Source organism: Urocampus carinirostris, chromosome 4 (genome assembly GCF_059441175.1).
Source record: "Urocampus carinirostris isolate Australia breed hairy pipefish chromosome 4, RoL_Ucar_1.0, whole genome shotgun sequence".
In the NCBI taxonomy this organism is placed as follows: domain Eukaryota; kingdom Metazoa; phylum Chordata; class Actinopteri; order Syngnathiformes; family Syngnathidae; genus Urocampus; species Urocampus carinirostris.
Window position 1 is genome coordinate 24,615,704 of NC_142352.1, and position 21,858 is coordinate 24,637,561.

A 21,858-nucleotide genomic window follows, 5' to 3' on the forward strand; every position below is an offset into this window, starting at 1 on the left:
GCACACGAGTAATATTAACATTGATAACATAACAAAAAGTTCAAGGATTCACGGAATTCACAATACAACACCAGGTGCACCATTATAATGCAGAGTCGAAAGCCAAAGAATACTAATAGTAATAATAGTTAAATACAAATAAAGACATGTTTTAAGATGTTTTTAAACTATTATACTCTAATATAATAAAACTGTCTTCATTGTCACTGATTAAACAACTTAAATTAAATTGTTTACAACAAGATTCGATGTGGCATTTCAAGATAGACATAAAATCAAAATAATATTTGGATATATGGGCAAGATAGTGGGTCAGAAAATAGTATAATGAAAAAAGCCCAAGACATATATAAAATATGAATAAATTATATACATTTATTAGATCATTAGATGCTGTCACGGGGTGGACCGGACCAGAACGGAGGCAGGAGGCAGGAAGGGTAAACTCAATTGCGTTGACGATCAAAACTTTTATTTACCAAAATAAAAGTCGTCCAAAACTCAGGGACAAGACAGACAGAAAAAACAGGCGTTAACAAAAAACGTGCAAACACAGGTTTCTTCCGACTCAAACAAAACAGGACAGAGCAAAACAGAACGGGAAATGCAGACAGAACCCGCAAAACCCAAAACCCACCCTTAAGTAGCAGACGCGCAAATCAGGCGATCTGCTTCAGCTGGTGCCCAGGGGGCGGGGCCAGCCGGTCGCCACGGCGACCATGCTGGACACGACAGATGCATGAATTAGATGTATCAAATTCAATTGAAGTTTTGTTTTATTACCGGGAAACATCTTGTAATACAATAAAAAACAAACATTTATTTTATTATGCAAATGTTGTATGTAGGATCTAAATGTTTAAAAAAGATACCTTTTTTTGACACTTAGTGTTATTACTATTTTTTGTTTGTTTAATTTCTATGATCTTATGCATAGTGATTTTCAATCAATTAGTTTAATTTATTATCCAGTTTAAAATATTTGTATTCTCTTTTATTAGTAAAAATCTTACAAAATCAGATAGAAAAATATAACTATTATATGATAATTATAATAATTATTATAATAACTATATACTATTATAATAATTATACAATAATAATACTTTTCAAATAATGTCCTGTCTTTGCTGACCAGTTTATATAGTTTAATGATTATTCACTTTTTTGCAATACTAATAGTTCTTCACAAAGTTGTAAGATTTATTTTTCCTAAAGACATAGAAAAGTCACCACTATAAAATTAATACTAATATGTGTAAAAACGTGCCCAAACTCATGCTAGGTAACCATTTTTATTTTATTCTTTTTACACTGAACTTGTGTTTCTCCGACCCTATATTGTCTTGGATACTGTTTCTGTACTGTTCACTGTACAAAAACAATAGCTTTTTGAAAATTTTAAAATTAACACTCTTTGGGGTGGACAGTAACACTTTTCTCGTGTTAGCCCAACTTATTTTATTATTTACCTTGATGTATATGTTTTCATGTATAAATGCATGCTTTGTTGTTTGTTTTTTCAGTCATACAATGTTATTTTCCTTTTTCAGAAGAAGACATCTGTAAACTGTACTGCACGGCCGAAGATTTTGAGTTCTTCTTTGCAATGTCCAGCAAGGTCAAAGACGGCACTTCCTGTTCCGACCACAAAGGCGACGTTTGTATCGAGGGCGTATGTGAGGTACAAATATTTCTCCTCAGGGTTTTATATCTGTGTTCTCTTTAAAAATATAAAAACTATGTCAACTTTATGAGGAGTTAAAGGAGTTTTTTTGTATTGGGAGAGTAGTCTTTCTGACTGATTTTCAATGGTTTGTTTCCATTAAAAAAAAAAAAATGTAACAGACCAATCCACAGCCCTCTATGCACACATCATTTTTTATCTCACTGACTTCGGTAAGCCACAAGCGTCACCTTTCAACAGCTGTCAAGAGTGCATTTCCATACAATTATTTCCAATCGTCCGACCGTGATCTTAACCCAATTGTCCTGCGGTCTGACCCAAACCGACACGTTGACACTCATTTCGTCCCATTTCCACATGGACATGTTGTTTCTGTTACTCTCTAATCTGCATGTGAGGTTGGGCTGTATTTATAGTCATTGTGGTGCACATACTGTTCTGGGATAAAACATATATTGAAAGCCGATCTCATGGTATAGATGCGGCGTGTACGAATTAGCATCATAGCATTACGTAATTAAAGATGTTTGGCAATTTCCATGAAGATGTTTTAAGCTAAAAAAAAAGTGGAGTTTAATGCCCAGTCTGTATGATGTCATTTGATTGTTTTGTTTTAAAAAATACTTTAGAGGATATAAGAAGCATGTGGTTTGGAATGTGTCTTGTTAAGTAAACCTAAAACGGTTTATTGTACATTTTGAATGACATTGGTATTTCCGCATAAGACTAGACCCCCAGGATTCGATATTATTTCTTTCTGATGTGGGGATAGTAAGGTGAATTTGTCATATAGACAAGAGATAGAATCTTCTGGCATTTAGTGTATGTGTTTGAGACAAGGGGTACCATAGCAGTAACATGAAATATTGATTGTACCTATTGAATGCTGGTAGCAAAAAGTTTATAGTAAGTATTTATGTGTAGTTTCCGTGTATATGATTGAATAACATTATAAATACATACAAAGGATTAACGGATGTCACAGAGATCAAGTGTTGATAAATAATAAACATTTCTGAACTGAATGAAGAAATAGAAAAGGGACATTGTGGGCTAGAGTTCAGCTAAAACTTTTCATGATGCCAAGACACAAAGCAAAAGACCAAAATTTTGTTTAACATTGGACTAGTAGCAGACAGGCATCGAGACAAAACTTAACAATCGCACGGACACTGCAAAGTTCAAATTTGTTTTTTGTGTATGTGAAAAGATTTGTTGTTGATGTCATATGATGGGTAAACTGCTGTAACGAAGGGCCGAAAAACATCTTATTCCACATCCTAATGTCAAAATATAAGTCAAGGAAACCATGTATTTACAACATGGGTAAACGTTCCTTATACAATAAATGTACATTGACTGATATACAAAATATTTTGTAGTTGCAAATATTTATTCAGAAACTTTTTAAAATAGGCATTCACTCCTAAAAAGACAGAAAACAGCTTTGAATTTAAGAGCTTCATCAAGATAATTTCTTTATGTTAGGCACAATGAAAGTATAAAAAAGAAAAAAAGAAATATTTTGTGGGTCTGTTGGGTTATTATATTCTTATTTGCCAAAAACTAGCATTTTCTTCATCTTAACCTTAAAAACAAATGCCATCTTGTATGTCACAAATTAAGGTGGGCTCAAAGGGGATTATTATATTCTAATAATGTGATTTATATAAGATTATATATGTAAGATTTCACCTTATTTATCGCCAAAATTAATTTATTGTTTGTTTATTATCTAAATCGTCACTTAATGGTTTATTGAAAAAAAGTTAAGGAATGATCCTTTTTATCTCCGTTATTTTACTATTTTTTCAAGCATCTTTGTTTTTGTAGAAAGTATCTTTTGGCTGTCTCTAAGGTTCTCTTTATATGTATATACAGTAGCTCCCCTGGTCTAAAAAGCTTGATGTGCCTCGTGCGTTTAGAGCCAAAGCCTAATGGATTTTGCAACTTTAAAGTCCACTACAACTACATTTGTCTGTCCTTTTGTGTGCAGCCAGTTGGTTGCGATCAGATTTTAGGCTCCAAGGCTTCCCTGGATGCTTGTGGTGTATGCAAGGGAAGTAACTCTACATGCAAATTCTACAAAGGAACGTATACGCTACAGCACAGAGCAAATGGTACGGTTGGAAGGACACATAATCTGAAATATCACAAACATAATTAACCATCCTTTTTTTTTCTCTTAATTTAGAGTATTACTCCATGGTAACCATTCCAGCGGGTGCCCGGAGCATTCGCGTGGAAGAGATGGAGGTGTCTACCAGCTACCTTGCAGTTCGATCCCTGAAGAGGAAGTACTACCTGACGGGCGACTGGACGGTGGACTGGCCGGGCAAGTTTCACTACGGAGGGGCCACTTTCAGCTACCAGCGGTCCTTTAACAAACCCGAGAGCCTCTACGCTGCCGGACCCACCAATGAAACCTTGGTCTTTGAAGTAAGGTTACAGTCTGTTGTTTAAAAATGAATCCAACAAAACCTCTTTTTATTTCAATACTTGGTACCTTTTTTATTCCTTTCATCTTTTCTGTTTTACCTGTTTTGACTATTTTGTAATAACTTTTTACAATAGAATAACGTTTTGGGCTTTTCCACTTGTTTTTTTTTCACCCAATGTAAAACAAATTTGATCCAAACTTGATTTTTTTTAAATTTAACAGAATTTCATATTTTTCTGCAGTTTTTATAGAGCATTTTTATTCTTTTCTGAAACCCTTTAACATGCTAAAACATATTCAACTTCAATCATTTGTGAGACTTTTCATTTTTATTTATGTATGTATTTATTTAGTTATCGATCCATCCATCCATTATCGGCACCACTAATCTTCAGTAGGGTCGCAGAGATGCTGGTGCCCATCCCAGCTATCTTCGAGCAATGGACCGGGGGACAGCCTAAACTGATTGCCAGACAGTGGCAGGGCATATTTAGTCACCTATTTAGGTATTTAACTACTATTAGTCCTTATTTCAAATAGTGTTACTCTTTTATAAATTGTTTTACTTTGTATATATTTATTTTAAGCAGCATTAAAATACACTAAATTGATATAATCATTATTAAAATGATACGGAGAATAACCAATTCTATAGCTACGAATACAAATAATATTTTTTATTATTTATCAATAATTTATAAAAACACTTGTGCTTTTCTTGCCTATAGCTTTCACTTTAAAATTATTTATTGAATACTTTTTCATATGGATTATTTATAACTAGTATTATAATTTCTCATTTTTGCTTTTAGCATTGTGTACATTTATTTTAAGCAATATTTATATATTATAAATTGATAAAAGATGTTGATTTAAATAAGAAAAAGAGCAACTAGTTTTACCATGAACCCTTGACCTATCCATCAAGGGCCTGAGAGTTAACCATCCATCCGCCCTATTATCAATATTATTATTGTTGTTGTTATTATTTTAATTATTTTTGTTATGATTGTTTTTGTTATTACCATTGCATACTTTGTTTCTATTTATTTTAAGCAGTATATGGATTTAATAAATGAATAATAATATTAACCAAAAAATAACGTCAACAACAAAAATATTCATATTAGTTATTAATTTTACTAATTAATCATTTACAATTTTTTTTAGCTTTCAGACTTTGCCTATTTTTAATGTTTAATATGACGAAAAATTATTAATTAATTATTAATTATTAAAGCTATTTAATATACTTTTTTATTTTGATAGTATTACAAATTGTATTTGTTTTTAAAATGTTATTATGTTTATTCTAAGCAGTAACATATACTATTGAAATAATAATGAGAACAAATATTACGACTATACATAGTTAAAATTATTTTTTCATCAGCACATCATTTATGTAAAATACTTATCTATTTATTTCAAGCACTAGAAAAATAGTTTTTTATTTTTTTATTTTATTTTCTAATTACTAGTATACACTGTTAGTGGTGTTGAAATTCTGACATAATTCTCTATTATTGAAAAAAAAAATTAAAAAAGCAAACAAGTGTCTACATCATAATTTAAGTAGCAGCGTCTCTCAAGGGCAGGGTTGCATGGAGTGTAAAAAGGGCAGTCACGTGTTTGCATCCATGCAAAAGCATGAAAAGCCGCAGTCATGCGGCCCCCCTGGCCACTGACCTCAATAGTGCTTTTGTTGCAAACGTGATTGAAGGTTAGCGGAGCGAGAAAACGGAAGGAAAACTGCACTGGGAACCAGGGAGGCCATAAAGCAGATGGAGGGTGAATCTTTTACCTGCCCTCAAGCGTCAAGCATCACCGGGGATGGTCCCGCCACATTACGATGTCAGCTCAAGTTTTTATTTTCTCTTGAACTCTGAACTATGGCTGTGGAAACCAATAGTTGACAGCAGGTGAATGTGCCGAGGGTTTTTCTCACCTGGAGGCCACCATTTTTCGGTCAGGAATGAGCGAACTGTTTTTTTAATAGGCTAGCTATGTAGTTTAAATGAGTCATATTTCACCATTAATGTCAATATTCAATTTAAAATAAAATACATATATTTGTACTATATACATATATAAAACGTAAACTTGAAAAAAATTCAGGATTCAAATTTCTTTTTAACATGTTTAGGTGATCAATAAGATGCTCGGCTTCTGCACAGAAGATGAACCTTGTGTTTGGGTGTTGGCTTTTCATCTTAAAGTGTCTCAACGGTGAACATGGATTATTTGATAAGCTTCCTTATGAAGAATTATTTGTCGATTTGCAGCCCAAACTGGGATTTTTGGTGTGACACCTTGAACTATAGTTAAGCCTATGCCCTATATATATATACTGGACCGAATACCAATCCAGTGCTTTGCACTTGCTAAAATCGGCTTTACATTTAGCAATACAGTTAACAATTGTGCAAGTTGTATTTTATCTCCAAGCCAGATGTGTTAATGAAAAGAGCCATATATCGCTCAGGAGCCAGTGTCCTGACCCCTGACCTCAAATAAGTTATTAATTTCCACTATGGAAGATGATGCTTTGTGTTCAACGCAGAAGAAGAAAAATCTAATTTTTCAATTTAGAAGAGGATGACAGATTTTTTTAGAACACTAAGAAGACACTAACTTGCAGAAGATTAGCTACTGATGATAGCAGAAGATGAATTGTTTTCAGAATGGTAGGAAACTACATTAGTCTCTCGTATAGAAGAAGACACTACTGGTTCTCAGCATGGAAGAAGAAAACCCAAGTTTTCACATTGGAAGAAGATGACACTTTGCATTCAGTTTCGGAATATTAATGGTCGTATTAGAAGAAGGTGACAAAGAAGACGCTAGTTTCCTGCACACAAGATTAGCTACCCGGAAATGGCCGTTTAATACAGTGGTAGAAGAAGATGACTCTGGTTTTCAGAATAGTACAAAGATACGCTGGTTCCCACCTTAAAAGAAAATGACAAATTTTTCCATGTAGAAGAAAAATACCTTGAAAAGACTCTTGTTTTCAGCATAGTAGGAGAATATGTTGGTGTCCGGCATAGAAAAAGACAATGCTGGTTTACACTGTAGAAAAAAAATAAATTGATTTTGGCCTAGAAGAAGACACTCTTTTCCTTTTGTAGTAGAAAATATCACTTCTTTCCCGCTTAGGAAAATGTGCTAGTTTTTACCATGGAATATGACATTTGCTTTTAACATAGAAGGAGAAGCCTCTAATCTCTAGTTTTGGAGAAAATAACAAAGATTTGGGGCAAAAAGGTGCTTCTTTTATATGAAGAGGATTAGCAATTAAATGTTTGATGATAGCTACAGAAACTAGTCTTGTTTTTAGCATAGTAGGAAGTTAAGCTAGCCTTTCGGCATTGAAGAAGACAATGTTAGTTTTTGGCATAAAAAACTAAATTGGTTATCGGCATAGAAAAGACGATACCACCTTCTGCGAGAAGAGGTATTTGAAATAATTTTACTTCAAGGAAGATGGTGTCAGAACCGGAACGGAAACAGGACCCACTCGCGTGATGTTTACCACAAGTTTTATTGAGAAAGGAAGGACTGTGCCCACGATCCGGTGTTCGCTGGGCGCGGGAAGCAAGTAGCTCTCGTACTCTGATTGTGATCCTAACACGGAAGCAGATCTTTCGTAGTGAGTGATGGGAGTGTCGGGGGCGGAAAACTGGTCGGTAGCCGGGACTGGGAGAGCAAGACGAGTCGTAAGCCAGAACGGGAGTGTAGACGTAGTCGGGAACAAAAAGGGGTCGTAAGCTGGGACTCGAGAGCAGACGTGGTCAGGATCTAAACAGGTCGTAGCCGGAGACAAACAGGAGCAAAAACGGGACAGGTGGGAGTCAGGGTCGAAAAAGGCTTGCCTAGTATACACGGAGATTCGCAGACGGACTGACCACCGGGGACTGACAGGACTGGGTTCAAATAGTGACAGGGAGCCAATCAGAACCCGCGGCGGGTGGCGCCAAATGAGCGGGCACAGCTGAGTCACATCCATAATCGTGACAGATGGTCGGATATAATCATTTGATTTTACTAAAAAGTTGAAACGTTAAAGGTCGGCTACATCATAAATGGAGAACTCCCTATGATGAAATGATTCTATAAAGCGTCTTTACATTGTGAAAAGTACGTCACCCATTCATTTACATGCCACAATATTATCTTGTCTAAATGTCCATTACATCCTCTTTACCCCGACTTGACATCATCGTAACAAATGTAGACGTGGTAGAAATAGGAAAGGAGGATTACAATGTACAGTTTCCTTAAAAGAAAGCGAAGCTTAACGTCTGCCTGCGCTCGGAGTTCCACATATCTGCAGATGTCATGGCTGTAATCTCTCTAAGTACGTCCTGTAATTACAAAAAGGGATCTTGAATGCGGCAGCGGTGGTGGCGGCTAGATTAAAAGATTAAAAATGCTGCAAGTGAGTGTGATGAGTTACTGTAAGGCCACAAAGAAGCACAAAATCGCTTCCGTCTGCTTGTTTTTAACGGCGTCGCTTCCATCTTTTGATTTACTGTGCGAAGATATAGTGATCAATCATATTTGGTCATAACAATTTTCATTTTTGTAATCCACTCCCTCTTTTATTGGTACGGCGCTTGCAGTTTATATTCTGGAAGTAAAACTCCAACTGAAACGATTTACCCACTTGAGACGTATTGTCAATAAATATATGCATTGTGTATGAATATGTAGAGCCCAGTGACAACGTGGCACACTTTAGCTATTGTTAACTCTTTGCCACAAACTTCGTAAGACGGAAGTGCTTGCTGGGGAGTCGTCAATTTTTCAGGAATCCGCGCTGCTCCATTTCCACCCATCTGACACCACATCTTTTTTTATTTCTTCTACAAGTGACCTGTGTTGAAATTATGAGAAGGTGCACATGTGACTTGTTATTCCAATCTTTTTTTTTTCCTAATTCAACATAACCTCAAGTAAATTAAATTATAAATGGGGCAGCATGGCAGCAAAGTGGTTAGCGCATGTGTGGCACAGTTCTGAAGTCATGGGATCAAACCTTCCTTTGTGGAGTTTGCATGTTCTCTCTGTGCTTGTGTGGGTTTCCTCTGGGGACTCCGGTTTCCTCCCACATTCCAAAAACATGCATGTTAGGTTAATTGGCTGGTCTAAATTGTCCCTAGGTGTTAATGAGCGAGTGAATTGTCTGTGTCTGTGTGCTCTGAGACTGGCTGGCAACCAGTTCAGGGTGTCCCCTGCCCACTGCCCGAAGATAGCTGGGATGGGTACCAGCACCCTACTGAGGATAAGCGGTGCAGATAATGAATGAAAAAAATTATGAATATAATACATATATATATATATATATATATATATATATATATATATATATATATATATATATATATATATATATATATATATATATATATATATATATATACACAACCAAAAAATATCTGCCATGATTTGTATTACTTTTAATGGAAACAAAGGAAAAAAGAAAAAATATAAACACTGGGGAAAGGTTTTTTTTTTCAGACATTGTTCTTAAATAATATTGTCAGTATTTTAGAAAATATGTTGTCAATATTCAATAATTTTTTTTGTCGGGTTGAGGATTGGTAATTTTTGTTTCTTATTCTCTTTGTTTATTGATTTATTATGTTTTTATTATTATTATTATTATTATTATTATTATTTTATCTTTTATCATTATGTTTTCATTATTTCATAGGTACCATTTATTTATTTGTTTATTTTTACTCTGTTTCCCATTCACGGTAGAAAAGAAACATCAGATTTATTCTGCTTTTTTATTATTTGGTGTAAAACAAAAAGGAAAAAAGGAGAGTAAAAAGGTGTAAATGGAAGGAAAAGGAAAAGGAAAAAGGGATCCCTGCAAAGCTATCACTTTTGTAATTCCTTTTCCTTTAACTTTTTCCTTTTCAACATTCATAAGATTAAAGCTTGTAAAAACATGGATATATTTTCTTTACTACTAAACTATTTGTCTTCTTTGACAAATGTATTTCTTTCCAACAACAAAATATAATAACAATATAACAGGTGAAATTATATAGATTTTTGTTCACATATAAGTCCCTTCACTCATGCAAAAATAGAATAAAAAAATGGAGTACTTTCTGGAACCAACGGCATGCTCTGTATCACTTTGGCAATTTAAGTATCACCTTAACTGAGGTGCCTGTCAATATCCCTGATTTACGTTGGCCTTCAGCCCAGCTTTCACATTTGCGATTCCGAAACGATCACTTAACGCTCCCGAGTGCATGTTGTGTCCTGCAACCGGTTGCCTGCACGTGCATGAAAGTGGCAGATTTAACTAGCTTCTTTCTGAAACGGCAGTCATCTTAAATGCTGTCATTGATACAAAAAAATGTGGATTAAGGTCATTTTTTTAAGGAGTGCTAAAACTTACAGTACATATTATACTGATTTTTTTTTGGCTGGGGGCATTGTCAGAAGACTAGCCAAATTCATGACAGCCATTAAAAAAATAGGGGGTGGGTGTATTCCCTTTTTTTTTCGATTTTTTTAGCAAGTCTTGGCCCTCCAAGAACCTTTTGACATTTTGCCTTATTTCAGGCTTCAAACTTTTTTTCCAAGAATCAATACCATGCTAGATACAATTGTGAAAAAAAAAAAAAAATCAATAATCAAATTTTATTTTCCTAACAAATACAAAATTGTAAAGTAAGTGTTTCATACGGGCAGCATGGCGGTGCAGTGGTTAGCGCTTGTGCGGCACAGTTCATGTCATGGGAACCTGTCGTGGGTTCAAATCCAGCTCCAGACTTCCTGTGCGTAGTTTGTATGTTCTCCCCGTGCTTGCGTGGGTTTCCTCCGGGCACTCCGGTTTCCTCCCAAATTCCAAAGACATGCATGTCGGGTTAATTGGCCGGTCAAATTGTCCCTAGGTGTGAATGAGCGAATGAGTTGTCTGTCCCTGTGTGCCCTGTGATTGGCTGGCAACCAGTTCAGGGTGTCCCCTGCCCACTGCCCGGAGATGGCTGGGATGGGCTCCAGCCCCCCCGTGACCCTAATGAGGATAAGCGGTACGGCTAATGAGATGAGAAGTGTTTCATACATATTGGCCCTCTTTGAGGTAATACTTTGTACAACTGCTGACACAGTCACAAGTCTTTTTTAGCAAGTCTCCATAGGTTTTGTACATTTTAAAACATAAATATTTCCCCATTTTCCTTACAAAACAGCGGAAGCTCCTAAAGATTTGACAATGATCGTTTATGCACAGCATTTTTCTGATCTGTCCACAAATGCTCCATAGGAGTGAGGTTTGGACTTAAGCTTGGCCATTCTAACACCAACTATTCCAGTGTAGATTTTTCTTAATGTTTAGGGTAGTTGTCTTGCTGAAAAGTGAACCTCTGCCCCATTCTCAGGTCTCTGGCAGACCCCAACAGATGTTCTGATTGAATCACCAGTTATTTAGATTCCCATCTTACCATCATCTCTAACGATCTTCCCAGTCTCTGCCAAAGAAATACAACCCCAGTGCATGATGCTGCCACCGCCACGTTTGACAGTGGGCATGGTTTTTTAGGGTGCTGTGCGGTGTTACCCTTATGACAAATGTAAGGCTTTGAATTCACAAACAAACAGTTCAATTTTGGACTCATCTGACCAGAGCACTTTGTTCCAGATGCTATTTTTGTCTCCCATGTAGCTTCTGCAAATGCCAGCAGGTTTATTTATTGTATTCCTTCAGAAAGAGCTTTCTTCTTTTTAATTTTCTACCTTAGATTTGTTTTAAAATATATGTTTTGGCTTTCTTTAAAAATAATAATAATATTATTAGAAAAGGTTCCTGGCCCTAGCTTTAGAAGTCTACCAGGACTCGGTTGGTTTGCGGTGGTTTTATGCCATTTTTTATTCTCCATTTTGATTGTATTGCTCGTACAGTGCTCCAGGAGATGTTGCGAAAACTTCTTATATCCTATATTTTAAACACATGGTCAAGTAATCAGAAAAAATACATAATACTTGTTAACTAAATAATCTTATTCGAGAGTTAGCATATCTTTTTGCCATTTTTTTTATAACAAACTATGAAATCCATTAAAATATTGTCTTGAGAAGTCACAAAATCTTAGAGAGTAAAAGTAAAATAATTTAGATTAACTAAAATAACTGATATGGAACATGCTCATTATATAAACAACTTTGCAATACAATATATATATAAACAAAGCTACCAAATACTAAGAGACTTCCAGTTTCCTACACCAGTTTTTAACAATTTACTAAGTACACATTTTTTATGTAAAACTACAAAAATTGAAAAAAGAAAATAAAACAATGTTAAATTTTTTCAGAAAATGTTATTTTAAAAAAATCCATTGATTGTTACAATATATTATCAGTTATGTTCTTACCATATTTGCACAATAAAGTTGTTCATGATCACTACATTGTTATTTGCAGTTTTTTTAAAATTGATTACATTGTCTATGAACCACTTTCAACCCAAAAATGTGCCTTTAAAATGCGATGAAGAAAATTGTTTTCAAATCCCCAAATTCTCCTGATCCATTCTGAAACTTACAAAATTTGGCTGATCCGGTAAAAATATAAATAAATAATTGAAACTACCTGCCTTACTTTAGTCAAATTGAAAAATTAAACCTCCCTCATGACACTAATATTTTGTATAAAAATAAAATTGCGGAGTGCATGGATAATGTCCATCCATCCATCCATTATCTGCACCACTTATCCTCAGTAGGGCTGCGGGAGTGCTGGAGCCTGACCCAGCTATCTTTGGGCAGTGGGCAGGGGACACCCTGAACTGGTTGCCAGCCAATCGCAGGGCACAGAGAGACAGACAACCTTCCACTCACTCATTTACACCTAGGGACAATTCGGACCGGCCACTTAACCTGACATGCCTGTTTTTGGAATGTGGGAGGAAATCGGAGTGCTTGGAGGAAACCCACGCAAGCACGGGAAGAACATGCAAACTCCGCACAGGAAGTTTTGATCCCATGACCTCATAACTGTGCCGCACACGCGCTAACCACTGCGCTGCCGTGCTGCCGCATGGATAATGTGCAAGAGCAAATCATACTTTGGCAAAAGTCTGCACTTTTGTGTGGCTTTTAGCTATGTGATATAAATGTTAGCTAACAATTACAAAAATATTCTGGATATCAATGTAGTGGACCCAGAGAAGATAACGAGCATAACTTTCAGCCAAGTCCGGGGAAATGTCAGTTTAGGATTTTTCTGGAGATCATTGTCCTTGGACATACATTTTTGTGGCATGCTAATTTAAACTGCGAAAAATCATTTGCGATATTTGGTGACACTCCTTGTCATATATGATAAAGATCTGGACTGTCTATTCCAAACACTCAACAGCTGGTTTGTCAGTCATCTGGCCATCATTGCATCCCAATTCCTAACTGCAGATTATGGTGTTGACTTTTGTGGTAGAGTGTTTATCTTTGGCTGTGTTTGGCTTGGAGAATGATTTTTTGGCTTTGTCGAAAACAATTGTTAGAAAAGTTGAGCGCCGTTTATGTTGGCAGACTGTGTTTGCACATTGTGTGTTTTGGGACTTGTTTCACAGATGGAAAGCTGCAAAAAAACATGATTATGGCGGACTTTTATTGTTTCTGCAGCTGTTTGTGAAACGGCTTGAATCCCATTTGACGTCAATAAACTGCACGGATTGTCTAGAAGGTAGTAAAGTTTTTTTTTTTTAATTAAATACCATTTGAGGTTGTATTTCATTACAAAAGAGGATTTCGGACAGACCCTTGGGGAATCTTAAAATTATGACCTCTGATAACAGGTTTTGTCTGCAAACATCCCAATAAACAAAAGAAACATATTTGAGAGTAAACCGTCAGTGATTGAAGGTTGATTACTACAACCTGTGTGACTTTTATCGATGTACCGCTGGTATGCTAAATATAAAGTACACGTTTGATTTGATTGTTTTTAAATATTTTAAATTAATGTATTTGGATGGATTTTTTTCGTTTTAACTTAGAATACATTTTAATTGTCTGATGTGTGAGATGGTAGACAAATTTCACATTTTTTTTATTTATATTTCTGTTAAATCTATTCCCTTTTATATTTATTTTGCATATCGTGATTTTAAAATTTCAATGTGTGTATATTCTATAATTTTATTGAAAAGATTCTTATGTTAATAAAAAACAATTCATAAAATGAGCAAAACGACTTGATGTCTGCCTTATCAGACAATTTTGTTATTTTTGAATATTTATTTTTCCCTTATCTTACTTGAAAATATGTTCAGTATGTAATCAATATTGCAGACAATATGCAGATTTAATTAAGCCAAATAAAGAGCGATTCTGACAGAAAATTCCCTTCCAACAGGATAACGACCTTAACATAAAGCAAAATCTAAAGGGAATGGTTTGAAACTAGCAATATAAAGGTGTTTAAATGGCTAAGCCAAAGTCCAGACCTCTCTCCTTTAGAGCAGTTGTGGAAATATCTGAAAAATCAAACCTTAAAGGACTTGAGCAGTTTTTTTTTGTTAGGGAGAATGGGAAAATATTTTTATTTCAAGATGTACAAAAGCTATAAACGTATACCTCAAAAAACTGATGCAAAAGGAGGTTGACAAAGTATTAACTCAAGGGGGCAACATTTTTGCAATGCCTATTTTCTTTTATTTCAAATTTTGAGCATAATATGAAATTTATTTGATTTATTTTCCTCTCACATGTTGTCGATTCTTTGATAAAATTTAGCATTTTTTATCTATTAGTTTGAAGCCTTAAATAAGGCAATATTTCAAAAAGTTCTTGGGGGGGTCAACACTTTTGCAAGGCACTGTATACAATTTTTTTTTCTCTCTTGTAGATCCTCCTGCAAGGCAAAAATCCTGGTGTTTTCTGGGAGTACACGCTGCCTCGCACGGAGAGGAAGCCAGACTACAGTTGGGGTGTGGCACGCTCCGATTGCTCGGCCCCCTGCGCCGGAGGTAAGGTGGATGACTTCGAATTTCGGGTTAACGCCTTTATCTTTGTGGTTTTGCCTTCCTGCAGGTGTAGGAGTGATCAGGTTGAATGGATCTTGGAAACTTTTGATCTATTAGGGATTAGTCACAGTACAAGATCGGGCAAAAAAATTATCAAAAATATATTTTGGAATACATGCCTGTAGGCATTGGTTCTAAACTGGTCTGACTTCAGGACCCTTTATTCCTATGTAATGACAAGCTGCAACCCAAATCAAGAAAAAAAAAACCTCCCTACAAATTAATTCATTTAAAGGATTGTGCAGTTTAAAGCAGAGATAGTAGAATATATTCACCTTTGAAAAAAAAAAAAAAAACTTCAAGTACTGTATATACTTGCACATAAGCCTACGTTACATTTATGTACCCCTCTCAAAACTGCTTTAAAATAGCCACATTCTAATACAAATTCAAAATTATGTTAAAGTGTTGACTTAAACATCGATCATTATTTATTTAAGTTGTTGATAAAGATTGATATACTGGTCAAAAGCTCAAAACACAACATTTGTAAACCGTTTACTGCACTTTCCAGCAGCACCTCAATAACACCTTTTTCATATTTCCAAATTATTTGACTCTTGCTGTCTTTGCTTTTTCCTTCTCGTTATCAGTGACCTTCTTGGGTCACGTTATTATGACATGTGGTCCCTCTCAAAGGAGCCAATTGACTCATAATTTAGAAGAGGTCGAACATGGAATTATTGTCATCTACTGTTAAGGAGTGTAATTGACACTGCATGCTGGTTTAAGATCAGGTAATTGTGTAATTGTAATCCTGTGCAGTCCTTTGAGACATTTTTGTGATTAAGGGCTATATAAGTAAATGTGACTTGACTTGACTTGAATTTATTTTCTTCTTAACATTATACTGCTAAGGTAAAGGGTAATAACAGGACCGCAACCCACTTTTGGGTCCCGAACCACCATTGAGAAAAACTGTCCTTGGGCACATTATTCCATTTTGAGGTCTGCAGTCCAGGTCTTGCCTATGAAGGAGTTCTCTCTGGCCTGCAAGAACATATTTAATTACCATTAAAACTGGTCGACAGCCTAAAGACGGGATGTGAGCTAAACCTGGTTTATTTCAAAATAAAAACTTTTGTGAGTCAAGCTAGGTAATTTGATAAGACATGGATAACTAATACAAAAAAATAATAATAATAAATGCTCCACATAAATCGAACATGAAAAACAACAGTTAAAAATGAAAGGATCAACATAATAAAAACATATTTAGCCGATTACTTTACAAATCGGCAAAATAAAAACGTTTTCATATCATTTTAAATCCCTGCATCTATAAAACGGCATTAGTTCAAATTAAGATTGCATACATCTTAAAGAAATCTTGATTTAGTAAGCGGCTTGGCCTAATATATATCAGTCAATGTGAATTATTATTGTTTCCCCCACCCCAAATTTGCATATTCAAACCCTCTACTTACAATGTCATCATTTTAAATGTGATCTGGAAAATTACTTTAAAATCAAAATGATTCAATTTTTATCTTCAAACATAATTTTATACAATGATGTGTTCAAAATAAAATATAATGAATAATATTTTTTAAATTTGTAATCCCTTCATTTGAAAACAGAGGATTATTTTTAATTAATAAAACTTAAATAAATCATGGATAAGAAACTTTGTTGGCTTAAAATGTCAGGAAATAGGAAATAATACTTTTGAAACTATTTTCCAAACTAAAAGCATACTGAAACCTTCTACAGTAATTACAAAATCATTTGTTTGAAAGAGACTTGGGCTTTCGCATTTAAAACGTTCATGTTGTATTAGAGTTTCAATACAAGCAATTCAACAAACAAACAGACACAAAACCGACATTATAATTTATTTTTGAAAAACAAGAGTTACCTACTTGTGACATTTGCATTGGGTTTCGTTTTAACGTTTTATCTCGAAATTTTATAAAGAAAACTGAGAAAACAGGAAACTAAACAATATTTACTTTTGAGAAGCTGAAGTTCTGAAGATTCGGAGGATTATTTTTTAACTCAATAGCTAATGGAGTGATTTATAATACAATTGTTAATTGATAACTTATTTTCTCTTTAGGTGTTTTTGTACACATTTTTCAGTTTAATTTTGCTTTGTCCAAAAAAGCAGCTGTACCACTGTGATGCAATCTGTCCTTTAGACCAGTGTTTTTCAACTGATGAGTCAGGACCCAAAAGTTGGTCGTAGATCTGTTTTCAGTGCGTCACAGAGGCTTTTCCTTGGCAAAATAACGCCATGAGGAAAAAACAAAGAATATATTACCCTCCTTATTACTAGATGGCAATGATGGCCTGCTCTGTCTTATCTACCTGTTTAGTTAGTTAGTCTTTCAGGGGGACTTCATCTTATTTTATAGTGAGTTTCTTGGCTTAATTTCCTTTTTTGGGGTCCAAAGAACGGTAAGAAACGGTGAAGGAAAAGTTCAAAATAGTTACAACGATCGAGTTGGAGAAGGAACAATTGCGCAATAGGAGGATAGCGCACGGGTGTCTGCCGGTGAAGCGCTGCTGGAAAGTATCGTAAATGGTTTAAAAACGTTGTATTTTTACGTTTTATCAATATGGTTGGTTGGTTGGTTGGTTGGTTGGTTGGATCCCTTAATCACCAGGGTCATAAGGACACCATTTCCTGAGTCTTGTGCAAGTGCCGCCTGGTGGTGCCCATTCCTCTTCATGCCAACATATGTTTCCACCTGGTCTGCTATTCTATATTAGCTTAAGTAAATAATTATTGATGTTTTTATATACACTTTAATAATGTTTTGAATTTATTTTAGTATGTGGCTATTTTTAAATCAGTTTTAGGGGGTCTCTTAAAAGCGATGTAGGCTTATATGCGAGTATATACGATACTTGAAGTTGTTTTGGTTTTGCTGGTCATTATGTTTTTGTTGTTTTAAAGGATAATATATTCTACAATCTCTGCTTTAAACTGTAAAATGTTTTTATTGGATACATTTGAGAGGTTGTTGTTTTCTTTTGAAAAGTCCTGCAGCCAAAAGAGTTGAGAACCATTTGTTTAAACTGAGCTTCACAGTCTCCTGTTTTTTTTGTTTACCTGAAAAGCAAGATCATTCAAGTTCCCAATGTTTCCATCCGTCCGGCACAATGTTAAATGTGGTCACAAAGGAAGCGTTTCAATCCCATTTAATCACATGTGACAGCTCCAATAACAAACAAAAAGTGCATTTGGAGAACAGTCTACTGAGAAGCCCCCTCACTGAATATAAAAGTGCATGGATATATTTTCCCAACGCTCAATACTTGGATGCTTGACTCTAAAGCCTTCAGGCATTATTTACCATTGAACTCTCTCAAGATGCTCGGATTCTATTGGACGTTGTGGTCTGTGAACGTCTGAGATATATATTTGTCTTTTTCTCATCACGTGGCAGTAAACTAAACAGGAATTGCATAGATTGTTTCCTTTAAACATCTGTTTCACCCTTCTAATCAAATTGCTGATGTGTGCTAGGATATGACAGACACTCCAACAACACAAATGAAAATAATAATGCCAACATTTCATTGAAGTTGTACGCACGTCACGGCAACCCCCTAATTAGACGACAAATGATGTGGACCTGGATAAGGGTATCATTGACCTCCTGGAAAATCTAGCACCGTGAGATGGAGCAATGCAGTCCAGGAGGTCTGGACAGGGTCATAAAAGGTTCTTAAATCTTCAGCAGGATTTGTATCCATTGCTTTTTGCAAGGTGGAATAGATTGAGAACTGCCAGTAAACCACAAAATGATCGCCAGGAGGCTGGTACAATCATTTCTGACCAAACAATCAGAAACAGACTCCATAAGGGTGGCCTGAGGGGTCCTCCTCTACAAAATGACCCTCAGCATTCCACTGGTTGGATTGTTTCCAACCAACTAAAAACAGACCTCATGAGGGTTGCCTGAGTGCCCGAGGTCCTGTTGTGGGCCCTCTGCTTGATTGGCAATTGACATTGACTGTTACTGGTGAGACAGACGTGAAAGGGTCTGGAGATATCATGAATAATAATATGTTGCTTATTTAGCGTACCCTGTTTGGTAGCTTCAGCGATGGTATAGGGGTTAAAAAAATCCTTGGAGGGACACACAGACCTTTAGCGGTTATATAATGACACCCTGATTGCAATTAGGTTTCGTGATGAAGTCCTTCGACCTTGGTTAAACTTGGTACACAAAAATGCCCAACCTCATGTGGATAGAGTATGCGAGCATTTTCTGGAGAATAAGGGACTTGATACCATTGATTAGCCCCTACATTAACCTGAATTAAACCCAATAGAATAATTGTGTTTAGGTCCTTTCAGTGCCGCAGGGCGACCGTTTGCGGCGGATTTGCCAATCCCGGGGGTAGTAAAGTGCGAGAAAGTGAGCAGAATACATGTTTCTGATTATTTGGTCGGATACAATCACACAAGAGACTTTGCCATTTTGTCAGGCCTCTCCTTGATACACGGAGCAGATAGTGATCCTGATGATGGTTTAAGGAGCTTCTGCGACACTTTTGATTTCTCCTGGACTACAATCTAGTGGGGAGCAAGGTTGTTTCTAGGCTTTCAGGTAGTATCACTTAGTGATGCCTTGGTGAGATTAAGGGGGAGATCGCCCAAGACACCATCCGTCGGAGCATTCTGAGTTTTTCCAGGCATACATAGGGGTCCACTACAGGATGTCAAACCCTCAGGCCAACCTTTTGATAGCATTTGCTGATTGTTTGTTCAGAATCAGTCAATCAGACATGTTGTCTGCCATAGGTCATTTTGTACAGTATGTCACAAAAGTGAGTACATACCTCACATGCCTACAGGGATTTCATCTTAAAGTTTAATAGATCATCACTGAATAAACGTAGCTTTGACACAACGAAAATAAGTATTTCGACCATGGCTTATTTGAAAGATATAGCCTCTGGTCTGATTGGACAAAGATTGTTTGATTTGAATCAGATGGTGTGAAACATGTGTAGCTATCAGGTGAGGAGTGAAAACGTGTTTGGGTCCTGACTAATGTCAAGCATGGTGTTGAGAAAGTCATGGTTTGGGGCCGCATTAGTGCAACAGGAAAACACAAACTTAGGCATGTACTGTGAAATACTGGAGCAGAGTATGATTCCCTCCCTCCAGAAACTAGGTCGCAAGGCAATATCCCAACCTGACTATGACCCCACATATACTTCTAAAATGTCCATTGCTCCAACTGGCCGAGCATGTATCCAGATCTAAATCAAATATAGCATCTTTAGGGCATCCTCAGGTGAAAGGGGGAGAAGCACAAGGGCTTTAATATACCCCAACTCAGTCATGTTGTCACTGAGGAGTGGAAGAGCATTGCAATGACAATTTGTGAGGCTCTGGTGAAATCCATGGCCAGGCAGATTTAAGTGGTTCTTCAAAATCATGGTGGCAACATAAAATATTGAACTTCAGGAACTTTTACTAGGGTGTACTCACTTTTGTTACCTGGGGTTTAGCTATTATTGGTCATATTTTGATATTTTTTAATGGAAAAAATACATTTACACTGCTGTATAAGCTTTACACACCTACACTACCTTTCATTGTGTCAAAGCGATGTTTCTGCAGTGTTGTTCCGTTAAAGATTATGATTACATCTCTGCAAAAATGTGAGTGTTATAGTTACTTTGTGACATGCATTAGATCTGTGGCAGTGCTCATTTTTTTTTCTTTGCATAAACGAGCAGATAGTTATCCCACTGATGAGTTGAAGGACCTTTTGTGACCCTTTCCAACTTCTCTGAACAGCACTCATCCATATGGCGGCGCTAGGTTGCTCAATAGACTTTCATGAAGTTCAGTGATGTCAAGTTCAAATCTAGGAGGATATCATCAAGGTTTCATTAGAGGTTTGTCAAGCATGCATAGGCTCAGAGTCTGATTCTGAATGTTTAGTGAGAAAAAAATCAGACAAGTAACCAGCTGGGTGTCATTTTGTAGGCATCTGGCAGAGCTTATTATCATCCTTCAATCACCAAGGAGCAGATATAAATCATGTTAAAGGTTTTAGGACATGTATTTTTTCCAATCTACATCTGATGTTTCCTCTAATATTTTTGAGCAGTGTTTGTATTTTGAACTAAATTATTCAAATATGGAGAATATATATCTCCATAGCTAACTGCAAATATCTACAAATATCTGTTTTTTTGCAGGTCGCATTTCCACCAAAGCCATTTGTCTGCAAGACCAAAAAGTTCACGTCAACGCCAGCATGTGCAACCCGCTCACGAGGCCCTCGCTGGGCTCGCACCTGTGCAACACGCAGCCCTGCCCCGCATAGTAAGTGCATGTGTGCGGCCGTGGTTTGTGGCGATCGTGTACGCGTTGCCAAATGTCGCGCCGGTTTTATTACAGGCCTTCGCAGCCTCGCGCGCTGCGGTTTTGGAGAGTCTGCACTTTGTCCGCGGTCTAGTTGATTTCCTCTTTCACGTTTTCCTCCTCTGTAATCGCTCCCCTGGTCCTTTTTGAGAGTCCCGCTGAGAGGGTTTGCGGTTTGGGTCTTTTCTCAACGGATCGATGGACACATCCCGTCGTGTATCATGTTTATTACGGGCGGGTTTTCACTTTTATGCTTTGTACATTTAAGGGATCAGAACATTTACTGTAGTTTATAATTGGACATCATTTAGTTTATGGTTATTAAAATTGCTCTATCA

At 36.3% G+C, this 21,858-nt stretch overlaps 1 protein-coding gene across 3 annotated transcripts in view; it reads left to right on the forward strand.

Moving 5' to 3' along the window:
- Nucleotides 1-21,858, forward strand: part of adamts18 (ADAM metallopeptidase with thrombospondin type 1 motif, 18) — a 94,389-nt gene that overhangs the window by 56,524 nt on the left and 16,007 nt on the right. For 2 of the 3 annotated variants that reach the window (XM_088333948.1, XM_088333950.1), the window contains 5 exons: nt 1,554-1,684; nt 3,684-3,807; nt 3,882-4,126; nt 15,003-15,123; nt 21,355-21,481. In XM_088333948.1, coding sequence (XP_088190074.1) covers nt 1,554-1,684; nt 3,684-3,807; nt 3,882-4,126; nt 15,003-15,123; nt 21,355-21,481 — 748 coding nt within the window. The remainder of the gene's footprint in view (nt 1-1,553; nt 1,685-3,683; nt 3,808-3,881; nt 4,127-15,002; nt 15,124-21,354; nt 21,482-21,858) is intronic. The other variant, XM_088333949.1, reaches the window with a different exon arrangement.